Source organism: Rhinolophus sinicus, chromosome 11, assembly GCF_057876585.1.
Source record: "Rhinolophus sinicus isolate RSI-liver-muscle chromosome 11, RSI-T2T, whole genome shotgun sequence".
In the NCBI taxonomy this organism is placed as follows: Eukaryota; Metazoa; Chordata; class Mammalia; order Chiroptera; family Rhinolophidae; genus Rhinolophus; species Rhinolophus sinicus.
Genome location: NC_142511.1, coordinates 365,630 through 389,056, shown reverse-complemented (window position 1 = coordinate 389,056; position 23,427 = coordinate 365,630). Strand labels below are relative to the sequence as shown.

At 52.1% G+C, this 23,427-nt stretch overlaps 2 protein-coding genes across 18 annotated transcripts; both read right to left on the bottom strand.

Moving 5' to 3' along the window:
- Positions 1-216: 216 nt before the first annotated feature.
- On the bottom strand, positions 217-5,783 carry DUSP12 (dual specificity phosphatase 12). The gene is given in 7 exon segments (XM_074322392.2): positions 217-2,633; positions 2,636-2,771; positions 3,513-3,699; positions 4,017-4,113; positions 4,456-4,574; positions 4,663-4,776; positions 5,530-5,783. Coding segments are annotated over 7 exon segments (945 nt in total). The 3' UTR covers positions 217-2,595.
- On the bottom strand, positions 4,668-23,283 carry FCRLB (Fc receptor like B). Of its 17 annotated transcripts, none has more exons than XR_016022685.1 (8): positions 21,512-22,517; positions 20,953-21,207; positions 19,275-19,541; positions 18,555-18,830; positions 13,196-13,336; positions 11,081-13,118; positions 10,696-10,754; positions 6,424-6,558 (listed from the first exon to the last, which is right to left on the bottom strand). XR_016022685.1 is itself a non-coding variant. In XM_088801537.1 (8 exons), exons 2-8 carry the CDS (start codon positions 21,914-21,916, stop codon positions 17,953-17,955), a joined length of 1,293 nt encoding a protein of 430 aa, XP_088657663.1. In that variant the 5' UTR covers positions 21,917-21,994; positions 22,634-23,283; the 3' UTR covers positions 17,806-17,952. The 17 variants fall into 17 exon arrangements, 7 of the variants coding, with proteins under 7 accessions (XP_088657663.1, XP_074178490.2, XP_074178487.2 ...); XR_016022684.1 differs by lacking the exon at positions 6,424-6,558 and adding an exon at positions 8,085-9,024; XM_088801537.1 differs by lacking the exons at positions 6,424-6,558; positions 10,696-10,754; positions 11,081-13,118; positions 13,196-13,336 and adding exons at positions 17,806-17,991; positions 18,043-18,404; positions 22,634-23,283 and having other exon boundaries at positions 21,512-21,532; positions 21,844-21,994.
- Positions 23,284-23,427: the final 144 nt, after the last annotated feature.

Here is a 23,427-nt window from a genome sequence, read left to right as displayed (position 1 = left end):
ACAAAGGGCCCCCCAGATGCCCGGTCCCCGAGCCGGAGTCCTTCCAACGCCATTCAACGGTGTTCACCGGGGTGAATTTATAACTTTTATTCTCACCTCACTGCAAATTCAAACACTGACATAAAAACTAAAATAAAACCAGCAAGAGTCGTCGATTCTCGATCCACCAGACACCTTAGTCTTTTTAAAAATCACCATGACTGAACTCCAGGGAGGTTTTTTTTTTATTCTCATGAATTGTCTTTTATTCAAAAAGTGCTGATAACTACGAAACATGCATTTGTCTACCTATCACCAGACAGTAAGAAGCATTAACATTTTGCATTTTCGCTTCAGATTTTTCGTAAGAAATTAAACATTACAGATAAAGTTGAACTGCTTTTCCTGCGCTCTCCTTCATTTCCCTCCCTCCACAGAAGCAACTTCTATTATGAATACTACAGGCATCATTCAAGTCCATTTTCACTTTTACCATGTTTACAGAGGCATACATTTAGTGCTGTTTGAGGTTTTTAAAATTCACATAAAGGTATATTGTCCTCCAAATCACTTTTCTCATTTTTTGATGACCTATCCGTGTTTGAACGGTCATATGGTATTTCCTCGAATATACCTTTATATCACAATTTCTCTTTTCATTTCCCTACGGACATTTGAATTGTTTCCGTTCTTACTGTTACATAAAGCACGTGCTTGTATGAATCTCCTCGCACACACAGGCAAGTGCCTGGGAGACATATGCTGGCTCAGGGTAGGACAGTCACTATTTGCCAAATTATGCCCGTTTGCACCCTTTCTGGCAGTGATGTTCCCTCAGCTCCTCATTCTCACCAACACTAGCTTGCTGCTCCTTTAACTGGTACATATGTTGCAAATACCTTCTCCCAGGTTGACACTTGACTATGGGGTGGTGGCTTGTCCTCTAAGTTTTCATTTCAATGTAGTCAAATATATCAATCTTTTATTGGTGATCTCTGCTATTTGTATCTTGCCAAAGAAATCCTTCTGGCTCCTGAGGTCATTAAGATATTTTTTCATTGTTTTATAGTTTTGTTTTACACATTTTCTTTTCTTCTTTTTTTTTTTTTTTTTATGAAAACAGTAAAGGACTTTAAATCTGAAAATTTTGCATGGTGGATGTTTCATAAAATTTCAAAATTTACATAAAGACAAGTTTCCCCCAAATCATTCTTCACTGGCACATACCAACTATCTTTCAAAACGTATTATTTTGTCTATTTCTCCTAAGTCAAATATAAATTACAAGGGTTTTATCTAGTTTGTTCACAGTATCACCTAGCACTATGCACACAATAGGTGTTCAGTAAGCATTTACTGAATTGACAAATGTAAATTCAAATAAAAGCTAAGTAATTTTCTCTGCTAGATGCTTGTATGTGATGTTATGTATTAATGTGAGCCACATGAACTGCTGTAACAGCTGCATTTTACCTACAAAGGCAGCAATTTCACATGGGCTCAACCCAATTATTTTAAAAAGCTTTCTAGATAACGTATAATGAAGCAAAAAGGTGAACAGATACTGTGACAGCTAAGAAATGGAGAAAGTTTTTCTCATAAAAAATCATGACAGTTGCCAAAGGCTTCAGGCCATGTTGAGTCTCACGAATCATCTGTAACACTCCCACACATTTCAAAAATTAAATGAGGCAGTTTTTTAAGAGGATCATTTTCACACTTTTTTTGCATTTAAAATAATGCCCATTTTGGTGTCTATATACAATAGATACATGTGTAAATATGCAATATGTCTTAAAATATTTCTCTTTATTGCCTAATGCTGATCTCATGTAAGTGTTCAGGTATCTAATTAGGTCCAATTCTAACCATTGGTATCGAGTAAAATACATTCCAGTTTCCAGAGATGGTGTTAAAAAAGCTAATCTGGACATCTTACCTTTTCCAGCACTCTAATATAGCAGGCTTAAAAGGCAGTTGCATGTAATTACTCCACACTTATTTTCTTTATCATTGGAAACAACTTCACATTAATACATTTCTTCAAGTGGATTACTTTAAAAGATACCTTGAATACTCTTTTATAAAAATTTAGGTAACTGGGATTCCTGAACAGTAATAGGAAAACCAAATCTTAGTCATTGTTTTCTAATGGTCTTTCCTTCCACATTTCCAAGAAAGATCCAGATACACGCAGATTAATGTTTCTTAGAAGCGAGAAAGAGAAACAAACATCAAAATATATCCAAACAAGTCTACTTTACATTTCTAAAAATAAAAGAATACCTATTTAAACATGATAGTTTCCAATTTTTGTACACACTTTTGTCCATCCAGACCTCAAGATCACGTAACTAACATTCCAAAAATCAGAATTCTTTAAAATATGAAACAAAGTATCTGAGTCATAGAAGATTTATATCAAATAAAGTATAATTTACATGATTACAAAGTTTTGATTTCCATATTGAGTATTCCACCTGAACAGTTTCCCAGTCACATCAAGTGATGGTATCTTCCCACCTTGCAAATGAAATGCTGATGGTCTAACAACTAGACACTCTACCGTGAATGACAAGAAACTAAGGTATCACCAGCAAGTTGCTTTCTGAGCTGTCAAAGGTCACAAGTTCCTATTTTTCTTGTTTGTGATCCCAAAGCGGAAGCATTTTCATCTCATCCACTCTGTTCTTATGGATTTGAAAAGCAGGTGTAATCCACCTACCACAGGAGCACTGCTCACCGTACCAATTGAAAGAACCCAACTTGGCGCTGCATTTGGGGCAAAGAAGCTGAAACAAAGCAAATGTGTTACTTCATTCATTCACTTTTGTACCAAACAATTTCCTTTGGCAGTACAGGATATAAAAGCAGGGCGGGGCTCGTACCCTCAAAAAGTCTATGAGCTAGCTAATGGTGAGATAAAACGGAATGGCAATTTACTGTAACAGATGGTGGAATGCAGTAATGTGAGCGAGATATGCTGTACCCTGGAAGGCTAGAGGAGGGACACTAATTCCAGCACGAGGGGAGAAAGGTGAAGCCTGAGACATGAAACAGAGGTTTCATGGACGCGCATACATATTGGCCTTTAAATCAGTCTGCAAGGTAAGATTTCAAACTAAAATCCATCATGGCTAAAGGGTAAGAAAACATGTTAGGACTCTCATGTTCTATTATTAACTGACATTAACTGATTCCTGCCTATGTAAAAACAAACAAACAAACATACTCCAGTAAAAATAGATAAATCCAAAAATGCTTAACAAATGTATTTTCTTCCGATGTATTTATAGCACTAAAAAGAATTAACTTAGACCAACAGCTCTCAACCAAAAGTGGTTTACTATTTATATCAGCTGGTTTTTGTTTAATAATGTTTGATGGATTCTTGTCTACACTAGAAAGACAGACTCTTCAGAAAGAAAGTAGTTAAGGTGGAGGAAACACTAGTTAAAATATGGTTTAAAATGCAAGAAGGAACAGACAAGAGATGATTTAATGAAACCATAGAAAACAGAATGTGCCCTCACCTGTCCATCCATCACCCCCAACAAGGCGGATCCCATCCACTGTACAGGTTCAATGAAATAGGACGTACACTGGGCCTGGCTCCCTGTGACCGGCATGAGGGGCGCTGCCATCCTCTTGTGGGCAAAGGCTGCAGGACCACTTCCCTCACTGTGATCCAAAATGCTAGAACTTCGAAATAGAGACCGCCTGCAACCCCCAAACAAACAAAAACATGAATGACTTCCAAAAATGAAAAAAATCGATAAAACGTGCAGTACTTCTTAGAGGACAAAATAATACAACATTGGTTCTGCTACTGTAATTTTCCATCATCTCTACAAGTAACCTGATTGCTTTTACTTCTAAGAATTTACATTCTTTTTGAAAGCAGATTTGAATTTGAAATGTCTATATTTTTCAATTAAATAAATTCTTCCTACAGAGATTTAAGAAACTGAAACTTTCAGTGCTTTTCAGCTCTACTGAGACAAGATTAAATCTCCAGAAGATACAGAATATTTTACCTGCATTTTCTACATTTGTAGAGAACTTCATCTTTCAATCCTTGTGAAAAGGTGGTTGGGTCAACAGCAAGGAGCTCTTGAGGTAAGTTCTGCAGTTCTACATGACAATTAAAATGTATCCATTAGTTGGAATCAACTCTGCATTTTCAGACAAAATCAAGAACAAAAGTCTCTAGTGCTGAGAAATCAGGATGAGGCGGGACAGCATGGTGAGGGAGCCCTTGGGTTCTGGGCACAGACAGCCTGAGTTCAAATCCTAGCCCACCCCTCACAATCTCTGTGACCTTGAACAAGCTACTTCTTGCTAAACCACAGTTTCAAAAGGAAATAACAGCACCTGTCTCAAGGGAAAGCGAGATAATACACCTGCAGTGTTTAATGTCAGAATATAAACAGCACCTGGAAAAGGCCCAAAGCCCTCCTAGCAATTATTATTTACCTGGATACTTCTCTGTAAGCTTTTGTAAACGATACTGCTTATAAACTGCACTAGAGGTGTCTACTTCATACCCCATGGCCTGGTATAATTTCAGTTGCCACTCAAACCCCTCATTCATCCTGTAAAGACAAATACAAAGTTAGGTTTTCTGTAAATAAATAAAGTCACGCCACAAAAGCAGAATTATTATTCTAACAAAGAACTCACTTAGCCTCTGGTTTTATAGTCTGGAGGTTTTCATAGGCTTTTTCAAAGGTAAGTTGGTCCGTCTTCATGATAAAAGCTGTCATTACAGCCACACTTCGACTGACTCCTGCGTGACTGAAAAAGAGACCTTTAAAATAAAATAGCAAATAGCAACAATTAAAACAAAACCCCAGTCTCTATGAATGGTAAGGTTCAGGTCCACCCGTCTGCTGCTTCCACTCAAACGCTTTGCCTCTGAAACACCACACGGTACAAAAGAAGTATCGCTTTATTTCCTTATTCCTTTTGAATTCTGAACCATGTGAATGTATGAGCCATTCAAATACAATTATACCTTTTTTTTAAATTTTATGACGGCTTCGGAACCCATCTAAACTCCTTCGCTCGTGCATTAAGACGCGGTCCTAGAGCTCCTTGCACTTTCTACCTCCGTCCTTGACGTGAGTATTCAGAACAAGTGCTGGCACACAGTGAAAGGGCCGACGATGAATGTCAGCTGTTAGGACACCACGATCCAGCCGAAGGGCACTTGTTGCGAATTCCCAAATACCCACCACGATGGCCCAGCTTTGCGCCAGGGCTACGACCTGCCGGGCCTCCCCCGGGGGCGAGCTCGGGGCCCCGCACGTGCTGGCGTTTCCCTCCCCGCCTCCCCGCGTCCTCGGCGCACCCCGCCCCCGACCCAGCGCCGAAAACCCCCTGCCCGAGGCCGGGCCCCTCGGCGGCGCCTCGCATCCGGGTCGGCCCTGCAGTCCGCGGGTTCGCGCCGGCCTTTCAGCTCCTCGGGGGCGCGGACCCCGTCACTTACCTAACAACCCCCTCCGCGCCCCCCGCCCGCCGGGCCCCCCGCCTCCCGCGGCCACTCACCAGTGCACCAGCACCGCGCGGCCCTCGGCGCGGGCCTGGCCCACGAAGGCCACGCACCGGTCCAGGTGGCTCAGCAGGTCGGTCTCGGGCTTGTCCAGCACGGGCACGAAGAGCCTCCGCAGGCCCTCGAGCTGGAGGTCGGGCTCCTCCGAGTCCACCGTAAGCACGGCCGTGATGCCCGCCCGCTGCAGGCGGCCCGGCTCCGCGACGGCCGCGGCTCCGCCCAGGTACAGCCCGGGCCGCACCTGCAGCATCCCCGGCGGCGGGCGGGGCGCTCGCAGCCCCCAGCTCCCAACATGGCGGCGCCCAGGGGCCGGCGGCCGCGCCTGCCATCGAGTGGCCCGGCTAGAGCGGCCTCCCCGGGACGCGTAGCAGCGCCCCCGGAGGACCCGGCGGACCGCGGAATGCGGGCTTTCGGGAAAGTGCTGTTGCGGCCGCCGCCGCGCTCAGCTCCGCGGGGTTCAGAGCGGCCTTTGCCCCCCGCGTCCCGCCCGCGCCCCAAACGCAGTTTCTCGGCTTTTAGTGTTGAGACTTTGTGGGCTTCCCGCAGGAGCAGCGGAACTCAGATCCCAAACGATGGTCCCACCAACGGAACCAGCCGCCCAGCTTGATCCGTCTGAAGCCAAACATTTCTTGCAATGCTTAGGGAGCCCTTGCAGGTCCTCTCCTGGGACTTTCTCCTTTCTTTTCCCCTTTGCCCGGTTCCTTATTGGTACGGGAATCCTTCCCTTGTTCACATACACTGTTCTATGTGTTTTGAAGATACTAATGTCTTTGCAAGAAAGATGGGGCGGAGCCAGAGGGGAACGCGGAGCTGAGGGACACGTCGTGTCCCTTCTGGCTCTTTTCGATACAGGGAAGTCCCCGCAGAGGGGGAGAAGAAAGGGGCCTTGAGTGAACCGGAGAATTAGCCTTTTCCGCCCCAACCAGAGGAAAGGGGGAGAAAGGGTGGGGGGCGAGGCGGCAGGAAGCGAAAGGCTCTCTCTTCTGATGGCTTCTGTCTTCTGGGTGAAGAGTCCAGTCTACATGCTGAAGACAGAGATTTGAGAAGAATAGTTAGTTTGAAGCAAGTCTGCCTGAGAAGCGTGGAACATACACGAGAAAGCTGCCCGGTGGGAACAGACAGCCAAGGCCCGGTCAGCCTGGGCCGTGTCCCGGCCACACGTATAAAAGGCTTCTGTGCAGCGAGGTCCGCCCAGCAGGCCCTGGTGGGCGCCTCTGCACGTCCCAGAGCAGGCGGCTTCCAGGAGGCCCAGCCTGTGGCTGCACCGGGGCCGGGAGACGCCCACCGCTGCTGCCTGGTAAGAGGCCTGGGCCGCGCTGATCCCTCAGGCCTCTGGAGGCTGCAGGCCGAGTTGTCGCAGGTCATGCATGGCTCTGTGACTGGCCCCCAATCAAAACCCTGCACCCCAACGCTTGCGTGAGCTTCCTGTTTGGCAAAATGAAAGCTCCTGCGGGATATTTATCCAACTCTTAGCAGTGGTTGTCCCTGGGGGCTTGCATGAGACAGATACGCTTTATACGCTTTCCGTGTAGTTTTTATCTTCTTTTAAGCAGTATTATTAAAGTTATTCACTGTTAGAAATTATAGATATTTACATTCTGGAAAAAGGAGAAAAAACTATTGAGGGGTCATGTCCTAGACATTTTTTTTAAATACCCTAAGCGTTCCCTCGGCTTTATTGGTTTTCTGTTGGAAGTGAGCTTCCTTCCTCAGATCCCTAAAATGGCTAAGCTCCTTCAAGGATGGGAGTAGACGACACGTCTGGTTGCTACTGAGCACGCTCGGAGCCTGCCTGGCTCAGTCAAGATCAACAGCTGGGCAATGAAAACACCTGCATTCCTGAGGCTGAAGCGCATTTTCCAGCTTCTGTGTTTGCACTATTAGCCACTAGGTGGCACCATTTGCCTTCCCGGGGAGACAGTGTCTTTTCTGCACCGCCCTTGGGATGTAGGGGAAAATGAATCTGGCCTGTAAGATACGCAGGACATTAGGCCTAGCGAAGGGTTGCTGACTTTAGAGAGCGATCTGGGTTGCTTTCCGTCAAGACGAGAAGGGCTCTCTGTTCTAAGATTAGCACACACACGCACGCGTGCACGTGCGTACAATTTATCTGTTCATTTTATCACCAGCAAACCTGCAACCTTGATAAATATGTATTAAGCAAAAATTCTTATAATTACTAAGAGATCATCAAGTACGTGGTGAATTGCATTTTGAGAAGACACCCACTTATGTAACACGGCCTGACCATCTCCTAGGTGCCCCACTCTGGTTGTTTCTCAGAAACTTGGCAGTCACGTGTACGACTATCATTTTCATCTTTTAAAATACTTGCTGAGCAATATCAGGGAAATTTCCCCTATTCTGTCCCATCACCTCCCGACCATGGCCCCCAAACAAGTTCCTTCTTTCTGTCCTCAGCGAGTTGCCCAAGCCCTCCCACACCCAATGAGTCACCAGTAAATGTTTGGGACAGAAGATGTAGGACAGTTACTAAGATACACATGAAACGTACTTTGAGGCCCCCAAATAAAAATATTGGACAAAGATATAAATGAGTGATCATAACATAATTCTATTACTATTATGTCCGTTTGTGAGCAGAAGGTGGGTGCCTGGAGAGTGAGGAGTTCACGTGTGGCACTGCCTTGATGGGCACAGCCTGAAGCCAGAGAAAACCTAGGTCTGAATTCAAAGCACCTACCGAGCTGTGACCCCACGCCTTTAGATGTCATGTGGTTTCTGTAGGACTCCGTTTCTTCGTCTGCACAGTGGGAGCAACTACAGCCAAGGTACAGAGAACTAGGGAGACGTGACTTATGGACAGACATCCTCAGCGGAACCCCCCGAGCACGGGGGACAGCTGCTGGGTGGCCCTGCTCAGGAAGCTGCTGAGCAGAGGTGGCACTGAGCGTGACACTGAGGGGGAAATGGATCCCACCACCTGCGCTGCTACAAGCCCACCCCTAAGTCCACTCATTGATTGAGAGTCTGCGACTTTATCAAGATTCTGAGGAAATAACGTCAGCTCCACAAACACTCGGACTAGATGCCCAAGGGGAAGGAGTCGTGCAGGGACAGCTTAGTCCACTGACCCAGCCACGCCCCAACAACTGGCACACCATCACATTTTGCTGCTGGCCTTCTGAGAAATACAGGAACAGGCTGTGATTTGTGGCTTGTACTCTCAGTTCCTTTTTTGACTTGAGGGGAAACTGGTAAACAGAGAGTCAGATGAATGGGGCAAAGGACACCGGGATGCCCCCTAGTCCATGCCAGGGGTCGCATGGTCACAGCTGCACAGCCCCTGCCCCGCCATTCTTCCACCGACACGAATGCAGGCCCCCTCCCCAAGTTCACTGCCCAAACATGTCCAGGGTATTGTCATGGAAGGAGCGGCCGACCTGAACGCACGCACCCTCCTCTTAGGCTTTGGTTCTGCCGTGTATGTTGGAGACTTGACCAAGGCAGGTAAGGCCTCTGCACTTCAGCTTCCAAAAAAGACAAGGCTGGTTAATGCCTGCTCGGACATTCCCCTAAGGGACTTTAAGCCATAAAAATCAGAAATGCCATTAACTTCTGGTCAGTCCACAGAATATTTCCAAATCCTTCAGAATGCTGTTCGTTGCCCCCCCTTCCCCTCAAGTGTACTCTGCTGCTTCTTGTACACGTTTCAGATTTGCTATCTCCCCTCTCCCAGTAATTCTTTGCCCACTCCTACAGGTGATTTACTCATCTCCAGCCATGAGAACTGAAAATAGACATGGCCATTTACATACATTCAAGTTGGCAGGAGGAAACTGCCCCCCATAAGAGAAAAACACCAGGTTTCGATGTTCAATATGGTCCCGAAGGGATTCAGTTTTTAATTACATAATTAACCCCCTGAATTTTATCTGTTTCCTAGTTCTTTCTCAGCGCTAGGGGTACAACACAGAATGAGATGAGGGTCAAGTTTCCAACACAGGGGCAAGGGTACGGCTACCCGAGCCATGTGTTTAACTGATGGTACAAACAAAACGTTGGGAACTCAGACAAAAAATCATTCATTTGGGCTGGAGGAAACTGGGAGAAATTCTCCAAGAGGTGGCATTTAGCTGGGTCTTTCCCACAGGTGAAGGAGACGAGGGGAAAGGGCTGGAAAGGTGGTGGGGAGATGGCATGAGGGCTAAGACACGACATGGTTTCACTAAAAGCAACCAATGTGTCTAACCAAAGGGGCAATTTGTTCTGAGACGTCACAACTGTCCGGGGGCAACGTGCAGTCCCACCAGCCACATCCAGTCCTGACAGCGGGCACACAGTCACAGCCTGGGAGGGACGAGGCTCTGACGGCCCTCACAGCCCTCATGTTTCCAGCCCCTCTCACAGAGGGTCTCAGAATCCCTCCGTGGGGACACTGGGTACAGAGTGGATAAGCCCCAGATGCTTCTCTACCTTCCAGCTATCAAACCAGTAGGGTTCCTCCAGCCCAAAATGAAATTCTAGAGCAGGTAACGGCACAAAAGGCTTGTAAGTGCTTGTGCAAAGAAGCCGCTGTACTAACTATGTGTTGGCTGTTGGGTGACTATAATTAATAACACCGTTTTGCATATTTGAAAGTTCCTAGGCGAGTAAATCCTAAAAGTTTTCACCATAAGAAAAAACATTTTTTGTAACCGTGTGGTGATGGTTGTTAATTAAACTTATTGTGCTGATTAATCAAAATATATATTGAATCTATATTAATCAAAATAAATATTGAATCATTACATTGTATACCCAAAACTGACATAATGTTACATGTCAATTGTATCTCAGTTTAAAAAGCAGTGGCGTCAGCGTCCACTAGGGGCCAGCATGAGCTACTAAGAAGAGGCCCTGATAGCCTGTTCTTTTCTGACATGACCATAGGGGCAGTTGGAGTGTGGGGGGTGAGGGGGAATTAAACACTGACTCTTACTTCCCAGGCAGGTGGACAGATCGCCCTGTGGACAATGTACCAAATACGGGCTGGATCTTAGTGCCATAGAGTGGTTGTAACTGGTGAAGCAGTTGCACCGAAAAGGTGAGAAGTGGGCCAACGGCAGCCAAGAGAGACAGCCATCCCCCAGATTTCTTTAATCTGTTTTATTCAACTTTTCTTCTAGTCATTTGGATTAGGGCACAGAAGACACGCTTACCTAATTAGCAGGTGTTACAGCTGGGAGAGGGGCACTGGGCTCCAAATTGCCTTGTTAAGCTAGCAAAGACAAAATTCAAAAGACAGATATAAGGCTATGTGCTTCGGTCCCCCAACGAACTCCATAAATATATAAGTTCGGGGTGCAGACGTGCCTTAGATGTGAACAATCTCTCGGTGGGTTTGCAGGCAATGGGCTCGATGGACGCGGCTGGAGTCCTGGGGAAGCGGCTGCCCCTGAGCCACACAGACCTCCACGCCCAGTTCTATTTCCATCCCACCACCAACTGGTCATCTGGCCTCTGGCTCTCCACCTCCTGACCTCTAAAACTGACAAGCTGGTCAAAACCCCTAGGTCTGTTACCGCAGTCGACTTTAGGACTTACCCGTCACTGTCTATGGAGGTGTCAGCGTCCACTTCACCTGCCCACTGGACTGCAGATCTAAAGGGCTTGCACACCTGCAGCCGGGGCTGGGTGTCACGCAGCTCGGCCACTCTGAAGCCCTGGACAGCACATGGGGGGCGACAGAGAAGCAGAGGCTGTCCTCTGGAAAGCGGGTTGAGAAGACTGTTGGTTTTTCTGCAGCAGCGACAGCAGAGGTCCCCATATGCAGGCACTGGCTCTGTGTGCTGAGATGCCGGTCCCAAGCATCTGTTTCTGGGACCCAAGCAGACAAGGCAGCTTCCTTCCTACCAAGGCTGTCCCCTCATAGAAGTGGCTGTGTGGCCCTCAACTGGTGATTTTCTGAGCACAGAAGAGACTGCGATTCCCTTAGTGGCCTAATACTGGGAGACGTTGCTGAAAACTCCAACTAGAATCTGTTTCTTCATCTCTCCCAACTGTTCTGTAAGCCACTAAATACCATGCAGTAAATTCCTTCCTAGCTGGATTCTGTTCTTCAGAGAATTGAATCCTGGTCAATGTAACAATATACTTCTAAAGTTATTTTTTATAAAAAGCCTAGAAGAGTGAACAGCAAACTGTTAACCAGTGGTTACGTCTATAATCACTAGTGGGTGGGACAGCAGCTGAACAGACTCAGACATTTTCCTATGTACTATGACGTTTCCCAAATAGTAATGCCATGTTTATATTTATATGTTGTATTTATATATACAGTTATATTTATTTAATAACACTATACTCATTAATAATGCTATGGTTAAAAATTTAAATAAAGTAGGCAACTTGCATGTTGAAAGCACAATTCATGGCGTGATCAAAATGCCGCTTTTTTATCTTTCACAATCCATTTAAACCTTATTCAGCGGGGTCATCTCCCCGGCTCCCAGCACCTTGCTACTCACAGTGTGGTCCCCAGAGCAGCAGCACTGGCAAGTTGGTAGAAACGCAGAATCTCAGTCCCCACCCCAGACCCACGCAATGACAGCCTGCCTTTGTTTGCAGACGAGTTCTGGGTGATTCGGTGCGTTCAAGTTTCACGTGGCCTGCGATTTTCCCTGCTTTTCTTCGTAATGGCTAGTCCTGTAATGGTTTTAAGCCACAAGCATCGCTTTCATTTATACATTAGCAGGCCCAGTCCTGGGTGGGAAGCAGATGCCCAGTGTTCATTCAAGGCAAATCTTTGTCGTCCTCCTTACGCAGCTCAGGTCCTGGCTTGAGGAAGGAGTTTGAGTCTCTCTGTGTGTCTGTCCCTCTCTCCGTCTCTCTGTCCCTCTCTCCCTGTCTCCCCACATCTCCTCCCCCCTCACTTGCATCTGTTTCCTTTGCTCCCCACCTAAACCTAAGTAGGAAGGAAGGAAGAAGGAAGGGAGGGAGGCCAGGGAAGGGGACAGGAAGTCCTTACTGCGGTGCCCTCCTGCTCTGAGACGGGCAGGCCACGCTCTCTCCCACCGTCAGGTGGGCATGTGTGGCACTGGGAGGTGTTTGCCCCTGGGCTGTTCTACTCTGGCCCCACACTCTCTCCAAGGTGTTCACTTGCACCTCCTCCCTCAGCCCTCAGGAGTCCAGACTCTCCTCCAGCTCCTCGGGGCCCCTGGCTACCCACCCTCGGGGCCTTGCAGTTCAGGGACCGAGACAACCCCATGCCATCTCTCATGGGCCACAAAAATACACACACCCATGGCTTTGCCCAAGGATATTCTGTAGTTCAGGCTGATCCCAACGCAGGCCCTTCTGTCCCACAGCCACAGCTCACCGCAGCGTCCGCAGGCATGAGTCAGGCCCAGTTCCATGTCCCCCGAAAGCAGGGAACGCCAGTCAGCCTTCGCCCCACTCCTGAGGCCCCTCCGCCCTCGGAGGAAGAACTGTGAAGGGGACTCCTCTTCTCAGACCTTCTCTCCTCTCCACCCTGACCCCTTTTTACCTCCTCCATGTGACTTCAGAGTCTGAATGGCAAGGGCCAGGCCCTCCCCCGTTTCCTCTGCAGTCCACGACCCCGCCTCAGAGTTCTGTGTCTCTTCTGTAGTGAAACATCACTCTGGACAGCCTGTCACAAGGGCAACTGCTTGGTTGTAAAAAACAAAACTAAGATCCTACCTTATTGTCCCCGGACACACCCGTCCGAGGAACGGCCGTCAGTTGTGGGTCCCACATCCTAAACCAACTATGCAGCCACTGGCGATGCGCTCAGAACAGCCAGGATAGAGAAGGAACTCAGGATCAGAAGAGTTGAAAACACTGAAAAAACAGTTAAAAGTAAAGTTGACCTTTAACAAAACCTAAGCACGACCTAAGCGTGGTCTTTAAATATCTGAAGGGCCAAGCAGGGCACGGGGAGATTTGCCCCGCCCACCCAGGAGGTACAGTGGGTAGAGGTTAAACCGAGCTCGCTTAGCTGATTATCTGCAAGGAGGACCTTCCAGGGTGGCAGAGCCGCCCAGACATCGAGTGGGCTTCCCTCGGGCTCTGGGGAGGCCCCGTCCTCACAAGAAGTCAAGCCCAATGGCTGCGTGGCCCCACGGCCGGAGCTCAGCAAGGTCTCCTGAGGTGGCTTCTTGGTTGAAAGAAACAGCCTTTCAAGTCCCTTCTGATTTGTGAGGACCTCCCATTCATCTTGAAAGATGTCCACCTTTAGTCCCTGGCTCCCCGTTTTTTTTCTGAACATTTTGAAATTTGCTTTCCTAGATTCATTTTCAGGGTGCCTTTTGGGTGTTAGAATTTTATTAATTCTAACACATTTTTTCCAAGCTACGTTTTAACATCTCTGCGCTCAGGATGCATATTATCATTGTCTGTGGCAGTTTTCACTGCTTACAGAAGCGTGAACACTAACGTGCCAGCATCACAATTTACAGCATGGGTGTGAGCAGCTGGAAGAAACTTCGAGAGACAACAGGAATGCCTTACCCAGCGTAATTCCTTATATTTTCCTTTTTTATGCATATGTAAATGTGATTGGTGGTTTTTTAAAAATTCTATTTCTAATTAAGCCTGAAAGACGTTGTGTGGTTACCTGGTCATGCTTTTCCTTTCTTAGTGTGCTCTGCAACGGGGCGTCCCTACAATCCTACAATGAGGAAACAGCTTCAGAGACAGTGTCCTGCTCAAGCCTGCACAGCTGCTAAGTACGAGGTGACATTGGAGCCCAAGACTATTGACTCCTGCCACCTCTAGGTGCAAAGCAACTCAGTGTGGCTGTTCCAGCTGGGGCTGCACGCAAGCTTACTGTGACACGGCACAATGGCCACTTCCCACGTCCCTGTAATGACACTGGCGCCTCTACACTGGAAACGCCTAACATGGGGGCACCACGTCTCCCCCTCGGAGGTGAGCTGCACCCTGACGGTTATGAACAGGATGCAAGCACTGAGACCACGGTCTTTGCAGGTGTCGTGACTACGGAACAAGCTGAGTCCCTACCTGCCAACTGTAGTACGTGCTGAAAATTTGGTGAAGAACTCGAATAATCTGGAGCAGAATAAGAGCTCTGCTTGGCCAAAGTCGGCGTTTAATAAGGAATTGTAGGCAGGAGTGCATTTCCCCTAGTAAACTGAGGACCAGCTGGCCAGGCACTCGGAAAGATGGGTTAGCACTGCAATAGTGGGTAGCAGGGGGTGTTGTGGGGCTGGGCTGGGGCTTGGCGAGGTTGTCGTGCCACCAGGATCCAGCAGGGGGCGCTCAGCAGTGCATGAAGGGTCAAGAGGTTCCCTGGTCTAATTAAGCAAAGTGAGGAGGTGCTCTCCTGACTGGGTGCTTGAGACCAGCTCTCTCCTGTGTAATTAGCGGACGTGCACATTGATACAACCTCTTGGAGGGGTAATTTGACCACAATTATTAAAATAAAAAGACTCATATCCTCTGATACAGCAATTCTACTTCTAGGAGTTTATCCCACAGATATGCTCTCACACATATGTATGGATGTAGGTATAGGATATTCATTGCAGCATAATTTGAACTAGCAAAGGCTTAGAAACAGTGTCATCTCCATCAGTAGGGACTGGCAGATGTCGTCTCTCCAGGAAGTGATCTCTGAGCCCCCACGTTGGGCTTCCTATGTGCTTCTAAGCACCTCAGCAGCCCTGTCTTAAACCCTCTAGTAAAGAAAGAATCTGCTTATGTGTCTGTCGTTCCCTCAGGAGCCCCCTACAGAAGAGGAGGCACACAGACATGGGACAGACTGTGTGCTGGGGGCGGGCAAGGGCCCGGGTGGCTGCAGCGACAGGGAACCTGGACTTTGTCCACAGGATTGAGCCAACCTCCGGGGGGAAAGTCCTAGAGTAGAACTAACTCACAGAACTCCGTCTTCCCATCCAGTAAAGGCAAGATGAGAAACTGAGGCCCAGAGAGCACACGAGGGAGTGACACTGAGCCTGAATGGGACTTGCCCGGCCCATCTTCTCTCTGGGGTGCTTGTCTGCTGTCTGGTACCCACACCCTCAGCTTTGGGGTCTGAGACACAACTGATCAGAGAACCAGATAGAAGCAGCTTCCTCCTGGTTCCCTTTGCTGCTGGGAAATGAGCCCAAGCCTCTTCTCAGCAGCCTGGGCTCCTCGCCTTCCCTTTCCTGAGTGTGTGCTGGAACCTCAGAGCGAAGCTGGATGAGCACCTTTCCCCCAAAGCAGCACGGCCAGCAAGCTGCCTGCCTGGTGGTTCCTGGTATTTCCTTCGGGCAGGCCTTCCTGGGAGGTCATTATCTGTGAAAGCTGGGGCCTTAAACACCCAACAGTCTAGAGGACATAAAAGTCAACATCCTCCCCCCGCCCCCCCACACACACCTGCGCACACACGCACAGGAAGAGCTGAGTCATGAATGATTTGCACATAGGTCCTTATCGTCCCACCCACATCTCCTGCGGTAAAGGAGCCGGGAGGCGGGACAGAGGAAGGCGAGCGGCCAGGGTGTGCGTGGAGGACGGGCAGCCACACCAGCTCTCCCGTGAGAATCTACTTCATTTTTTTGCTCTCTTACAAAATGATCGACTGATTTTTTTTTAAATTTGAGATCCTTTGATCGCTAAACCTCTTGGCACTAATGCTAGTCACTTCCTGTGTAGATCAGGGGTGGTTGGAGCCCCAGGGGAACAGAGCAGGAGGAGGGAGTAGAGTGGGCTCAGCACAGAGGGCTCACTGGGTGGAGCGTTCTCAGAAATGGGCTGAGCTGGGAGCTGTTAGTCAAAGCCACAAAGTCCCAGACCACAAGGGCCTGGACAGACCTTCTGGGGAATAAGCAAGCGTACCCTGAAATCAGCTTATTTTATTTCCTTTTCTAATTTTAAATGAGTATCTCCCCCAGGAAGGCTCATCAATGCCCCAGGAAAGGGGCATCCACCCAGGCATCCAACAGGTTAGAGGACTTCTTAACAAGGCTTCCGTTTCTGGTCCTTTCGTGCTGCCACGTGTTGGCATCCTGCTACTTTCTCCCACGATACCCCCCTCCCACCTCAAAACACACACAGCTCTCCAGCCACACCACTTACATGCAGCTCTACATACATGCAGCGGCCCTCACATCTCCACAAACACATCTGCGTCCCCAGCCTCCACGCCCGGTCGCTCGGCCCTCTGCACATGTCCACTCGGGGACTGTGACGCGCCCCTCCCGATCAGATCCGCCTGCCTTTCCTGGGCCCTGTGGTGTTCCCTGGAGCACCTGCCACATGGCTCTGTGATGTGCATGGTGCCCACCGGCCTCCCTGTGAGTTTCATGACTCTGTGGGACGGTGAGCAGCAACGCTGAGGAGAATATGAGGAACGAGGCCGGCAGCACAGAATTGGGAAACTGTGTTGTGACCCCCCATCCATCAAGTGAGGAGGGCAGAGTTGCTGGCCGCTGGCAGCCTGGACTCGGAGCTGGGCTGACAAAGGGCACGGCCCAGGAAGAACCACACCCCTGGGGAGCAGTTGCACCAGCCCTGCAGGGAACCCGGGTGCCAGAAGGCAGGGGCACTCATGGAAATGGACCCTGCAGGGAGCACATGCCTGGAACTGCAGGCGACGTGGCCTCTTGCTTTTCTCCTTCAGGTGACAGTCAAGTCCCCACGCAGGGTGAGACATGGCTCAGTGCACATGTGCGTCTTGGTGTGCTAGTGCTGGAATGGCTCCTCAGGGAGCAAAATAACTGCGAAAAACTACAACTTAGCAATTTTGAGGATTTGCCTTAAACTTGCTTCAAAGAGATTTCTGGATGCAGATGGTGCCACTTGTTTATGGCTAAAGTGAGCACGGCTGCCTGCTGCTGCCTGGGGCGGAGGCCCACGGAGGGGGGGGAGGAACTAACCCAACTCTGACCCTTACAGGCTGGGGTATGGGAAGCCCGACTAACACGTTCCGCTTCTAAAACTAAGTCAAACTCAGCACTTCCAGGGTATAAACTCAACAGAAATAGAACTGTTTTAGTTTCTAAAACTAAAAGCCTTTTTAAAATTAGCATGAAATTCATTCTTAATAATTACAACTTGATATTAAATGTCCCAAAGGGCTCAGTTTCCTTAATGACCGTAAGTACCCAAACCTGGCCTGTGCCGCAGGCTGTCCTGGGGGGGGAGGGGTCACCTGAATCGCTAAGGATGACTAAACTAACCTCCAAACATAAACCTCCAAGCAGTCAATAACAGTTTCCCACTTCTGTCCTGAATTCTGTGAGGGGAAGGAAGCGACCGGGGAGGCCTTGCGGTTACAAGCTGCTCAAATATGCTGCCGAGACTGAAATCCCCGCCGCCACACTTTATGTGCTTCTGAAAAACCACAGCAGAACAAAGGGCCGCAAGCAGATGGCTTTGCCAGGTATGGGTGATACGGAGGGAGAGCCCTGGGTGACGCGTAGGCCTGGAGAGGGCATGGGGGCCACCGCTCAGCTCCCCGCAGCGGAGGTCTCCGCGGCTCCCGGGACCTCAGCCGAGCGCGCAGAGGGGGTCTGCAGGGTCTCCGCCGCTCCCGGGACCTCAGCCGAGCGCGCAAGGGGGGTGTGGAGGGTCGCCTCGCGCTCGGGGAAGGCCTGCGGGTCCCTCAGCTCCAGGAGTACCCGGCTCAGAAGGCCCTTGAGCAGCCGCATTTCTCGGAGCAGCTGGTCCACGTCGGGTTTCAAGGACCCCGGGGATTGTTCCAGGGGCGTCCGCGGAGCGCAGGCGGCTGGCGCTGCGGAGGCGACTCTGCCGGTGGGGACCCGCAGCCCCACTGAGGTGGCGTTAGGGACGGAAGTGACCGACAGGCCCGACGTGGACACCAGAGATTTTTGAAAGGAAAGCTGCCTGTTCCCGGGCGCCAAGGCTGCGGCCTGCGGGCCGGAGGCGGCAGTGGGCGAGCCTGCGAACACCGGGCGCGCGGCTGGAGGCGTCGTCCCACCGCTTCGGGGGCGCTGGGGGCGGGCTGGCCGGGAGGGAGCGAGGAGGGCCGGGAAGGCAGGGCGGGGAGAACCGGGTGGAGGGGCGCAGCCCGGGGCGCGCGGGCACTCACCGGGCTCCCGGAACTGCAGCCACGCGCTGCGTTTCCGAACGCTGCGGGAGGCGGTGGCCGCTTCGCACCAGTGCGACTCCAGCTCGTCGACCTCGGGCGCGGGGACCGTGTACTCGGCGCCCCAGTCGAAGCGGCGCACGGCGCGGCTGTACTTGTAGAAAGAGAACTGCAGCGGCGCCGCGCGCTTGCGCGGGTGCACACGCGTGTCGCAGCGCACCACCACCCCGCCCGCCTCCGCGCGGCCCGCCACCTTCAGCACCGGCGCCGGGAACAGCTCTGCGGGGAGGGGCGGGGCGGAGGACGCACGTGAGGCCGGCGCCAGGGGCCCAGGAGCCCGACCCGCTGTCCAAGGTGCCGGCCGGGCCCCTTGACACCAGGAGACCAAAACTGCGGAGGAGGAAAGGCTCCTGAAACGGGGCAACGGGGCCACGAGGGAGGGAAGGCTTAAAAGGGGCGGCACCGGACCACAGCCCGCCCGACACCCAGCTTGGGTTCTCCACCTAGGGGGTCGCTGCGCCGGCCTCGCCCCAGTCCCACATCGATCCCCACCATTGCTGCTGCCCCCTAACCGGGTTCCCCACAGAGTAAGAAGCAGGGATGTCTGTGGGTGGTCTGGCAGAGGAATCCGCCACGTGACCCTCCGCCCCCTTTCCCCACCTGGCTCCCGACCTAGAATCCCAAGGCTCTTCGCCGCCCCCCCGGGCCCTGGGCCTCCCCCACCTTGCACGGTCACCGCCACCTTGGCGGAGAACATGGGCGCGCTCTCCACCGGGATGCGCATGGTGCCGGAGCACTGGTAGAGCCCGCTGTCGCTGGCGCGCGCCTGCGCCACCGTGTAGTTGGCGCTGGAGGGGAAGTAGCGCAGGGCCTGGCCGTCGCGGTAGTAGTGCAGCTTGTAGACCGCCTTGTCGTACCAGCCGCGGCAGCGCAGGACCAGCGGGTCGCCCTCGAACACCGCGGCGTAGGGGACTTGGAGGATGAGCCAATCTAGACAGTCACCACAGACGGCAGGGCTCCAGGAGCAGGTCCAGCCCTGGGTCCCCCAGTCTCCTCTGCCCAGCTGCTCTCCTTCCCCTCCCTGGGGGGCAAAGGTGCGGAGACGTGGGCCCAGCCTCTAAGGCAAATGCCCACCAGAATCCAGGTTAAACAGCTGAGGACGGCTCAGGGCCTTCCAGACCCGCCCCGTTACCTTCCAGCATGTCTCAGCCTCTGCCCCTCCTATCCTTGACCCCCACACACACACCTTCCACTCCTGTACAGGCCAAGTCCTGCCTAGGGAGCCGTGCTGGGAGCCCAGACCCTTGTACCTGCTGTTTCCTCAGCCAGGAAGACCCCTTCACCGCGTCCTGCAGGCCTAGGCTTAGACTATATCTCCCCCAGAAAAGTTCCCTGACACGCCCCCCGGGGGGAGCCCCAGGTGCCTGGCACGACCCCACATCTACACATCACCACGGGCATCACAGGACGCTGACATAGCACTAGCCTGCCCTCGGTGCCATCACAGGTGTCACACCCAGGAAGACTTCTGCAGGGACCAGCCAGAGCCGGGAGGCACTCCCCGGGCTGCGAGCAGCGCCCACTGTCTCCTGTGGCCACGTCTCATCGGCACGCACTGTCTGTGCCCAACCAAAAACCGCAGAGTGTGGCTATGATGTGTGTGTAAGTGCTAGTCTGAGCACTGAGTAAGGGCCTTTAAATTCTGAGCACAAGCAGCGGCGGACGACGACATCACACCCCCACCCAGCAGCCAGTCCTATGCCCCAGGAAGAGCACTGTTATCTCTCTATCCTGTGTCAAAGCCTTAAGTACGCGGGGGGGGGGGGGGGGGGGGCGGGGGGGGACTTAATTGACCCCTAAGGACACAGGTGCACATGTTTGTAACAGAATTTTGACTAAGTGCTCTGTTCAGCTGCTGCTCTTTCCTTTAATGACATGCGGTCATTCAGTCCTGATCTCCACGACAAGCAGAGGTCGGTCCTACTATTGGGACAATGACAGAACCCACCTTCTGATAGGCTCAGAGAAGCCTCAGCCTAGAGGATCTTCACAGCTGCAGCAGCCTGCCCAGGGACCCTCACTCTTCCTGCTTTGCTCGCCCCCCCACCCCCTCACCCCACAATTATCTGTCAGTGTCCCAGGTCCTCACAGCCTCTGCTCTTCAGAACTAGTCTCATAAACAAACAGAAATGTGTATCTGCTGCGGCAGGAGGGGAGGGAGCCTTCGGGCTCAGGCAAACTTGACTGCACCTCTCACGAAGGGCCACGCAGCCCCCACCTGCTCCAGAGATGCAAGAGAGCCCCGTTCTCCTGCCTGGATGGCAGTGGCCCAGTGGCCCCTCGCACCGGAGCCAGCGCCACGTGAGGAGTGGCACACTGCCCCTCCCCCGCAGACACTCACCATTGGACACAGACAAATGGACGGGGTCACTGACGAGTGCTCCCCGTGTCTGGCACCGATACACCCCCGGAGTCTGCACCTCGATGCTTCTCCTGTGCGAGGGCAGCAGCAGGTGGCCCAGGTACCAGAGCGTGCTGATGGGCCGGAGCGCCACGACCAGCGGGTGGTACCCATCACACCGCAGGGTCACACGCTCCCCCTTGAAGATGGTGGTCCAGGGCGGATGCACAGACAGCGTGGGCTTCTCCAGCGCAGCTGCGGCGTGTGGAGGGGACGACGTGGAAAAGGGGATCACGGTGAGGGGCGCAGAGATTGTTCTGGGGGGGGCAGTCTCAGGAAACTCCTGCTTCCAGGACCCAGCCCGCGACACCCATCCCCGCAGGGGGAGAGGCCACATGGGCTGGACACCGAGTCCCTCCACTAGCGCCCGCTGCTAAGTGCGTATGGACAGACTGAGTCACAGGACTGGCAGAGGAGGGGACAGCCAAGAGGTGGGGGACACAAGCAGGTCACTCGGGGTGGCGTGGGCGGGGTGGGATGAGGGGAGCATAAGACTCACCAGCGTGTCCACTGCTTGGAACTGTGAAACAAGAATTAAAGGAGGAAGGAGGAGAATGTTGGAGACGACGGGAAGGAAGGGCCTCTCTTGAGCACCAGAAAGGCTCAACAGGCATCCGGTCCTGCGCTCCCTCTGCCTTGTTTTCCAGCCTGAGAAGCCCCTTCCTCCTTAGGTCTCCGAGACACAGAACTGCTTGGCGTTGAGGTTGCCCATCGCCCAGCATATGCGCGCACACACACATGCACACACGTGTGACCACACAGGCACACACGTGCCCACATGCCTCCACACGTCCGCAGTCCTCATGCCCCGTCACCTCCTCGAGGACTCACCCAGGAGCAAGAGGGCTGCCAGCACCCACATGGTGGGCTTGCTGGCAGCTGCAGGACGATGGGGACGCTGCATGGGACGGAGGACAGAGGACGTGGCCAGTGCTGACCACTGAGGACTGATGGACACTGCTGCTTCTGATTCCTGAAGACGCTGCAGGGGACAGAGCAGGGGACAGCTGGCTATGTGTCAGCCGTCAGGCGTCCCAAGCACCCGCTGTCCCACTTACCACCCGAAAGCAACCTTACTTCTCCGACCAGCCCGACGGCCGCAGAGGCCTGCTGAGCAGAGCCTGTGCCTCCTGACACCCACATGGATCTGCGGGGGCCCCTCCCAGCCCAGGGGCCCCTGTGAGTCTCACAGAGGAAGCCACATCCTCACGTCCTCAAGGTCCCCCCAGGGCCTTTGTTCTGCCCACTCCCTGCCCACTTCATTGGGGCGAGGCCTAGTGAGGTTGACGCAGGTTCCCTGCAGCCATGCTCACACCCTCCCACAGATGAGCAGGCGGGAAGACAGACTCCAGTGTCCCAACCATGGACAGACATGTCACGTCTCCCCTTCTTTCTCCTTTCCCAAAGCCCTAAACCCTCAGAAACTGGAACACCCTTCTTTCCTGCCCACCCAGTGACCTCAGCCTGTGCACCCCACTCACTGTGCCTCCCTCCCTCTCTTCCTCCCTTCTTTCCTTCCTCCCTTTCTTCCTTCCTTCCTTCCTTCCTTCCTTCCTCCCTTCCTCCCTTCCTCCCTTCCTTCCATCTGTCCCCACGCCGCAGTCACGCCCACACGCCTCACCTGTGGCAGAGAAGTCCCTGCCTCAGCCCCACAGAAGCCTCTGCGATCTGCTTCCCAGCCCCACTGTCAGGTAACCAGCGCTGAGCAGTGCGGAGCCCAAACCACCTGTCAATAGTTAATGAAGTTTCCAGCCTGATAGTATGTCTCCTTGGATGTCTCCTGCCCCACCTGCGGCACCGCCTTCCCTGGGAACCCTGGCAGGAAGGACAGCACCAGACAGACCCTTCTCCTAAAGACAGCCCCTCCCCCTCTGGCTTCCGGACGCCCCCAGCTCCACTCCAGGAATTCTGCCGTAGCTTCTCCAAATGGGCCACTGCTTGTTAGAAACACACGTGCCTCTTAGGACAATGTGCTCGGCCACCTAACGTACGCTGCTCCTTCAGACCGTTTTGAGAGCAGCTTTTGATACGAGAGAGGGTCACATGGGTCTGGAATTGCTAACGCGTTCGGGAGTGGGGGAGGGAGAGAATGAGAGCCTGGGAGGGGCGGTCACAGACTGCCTGCTTCAGGAGTGCACCCCCACACCCTGACAGCTGAGGGGGGGCCCACATCACCCACAGCGGCCCCGAGGTCTCCCCTCCTCCCAGGCGCCAGCTCTGTGATGAGCTTGGCGAGACCCCCAGCAGCCCCCCCAGTCCACACCCACTGACTCTACTTGGCTTCTCGTCACAGGACACAGGTCTGAGCCTCTTCACCAGACCCCACGAGAACACTGACTCCACCAAAAGTCACAAAGTGCCCTGAAAACCCCACAGTTGGCGGCAGGGCGTGCGGCGTGCAGCGCTCAGAACTGG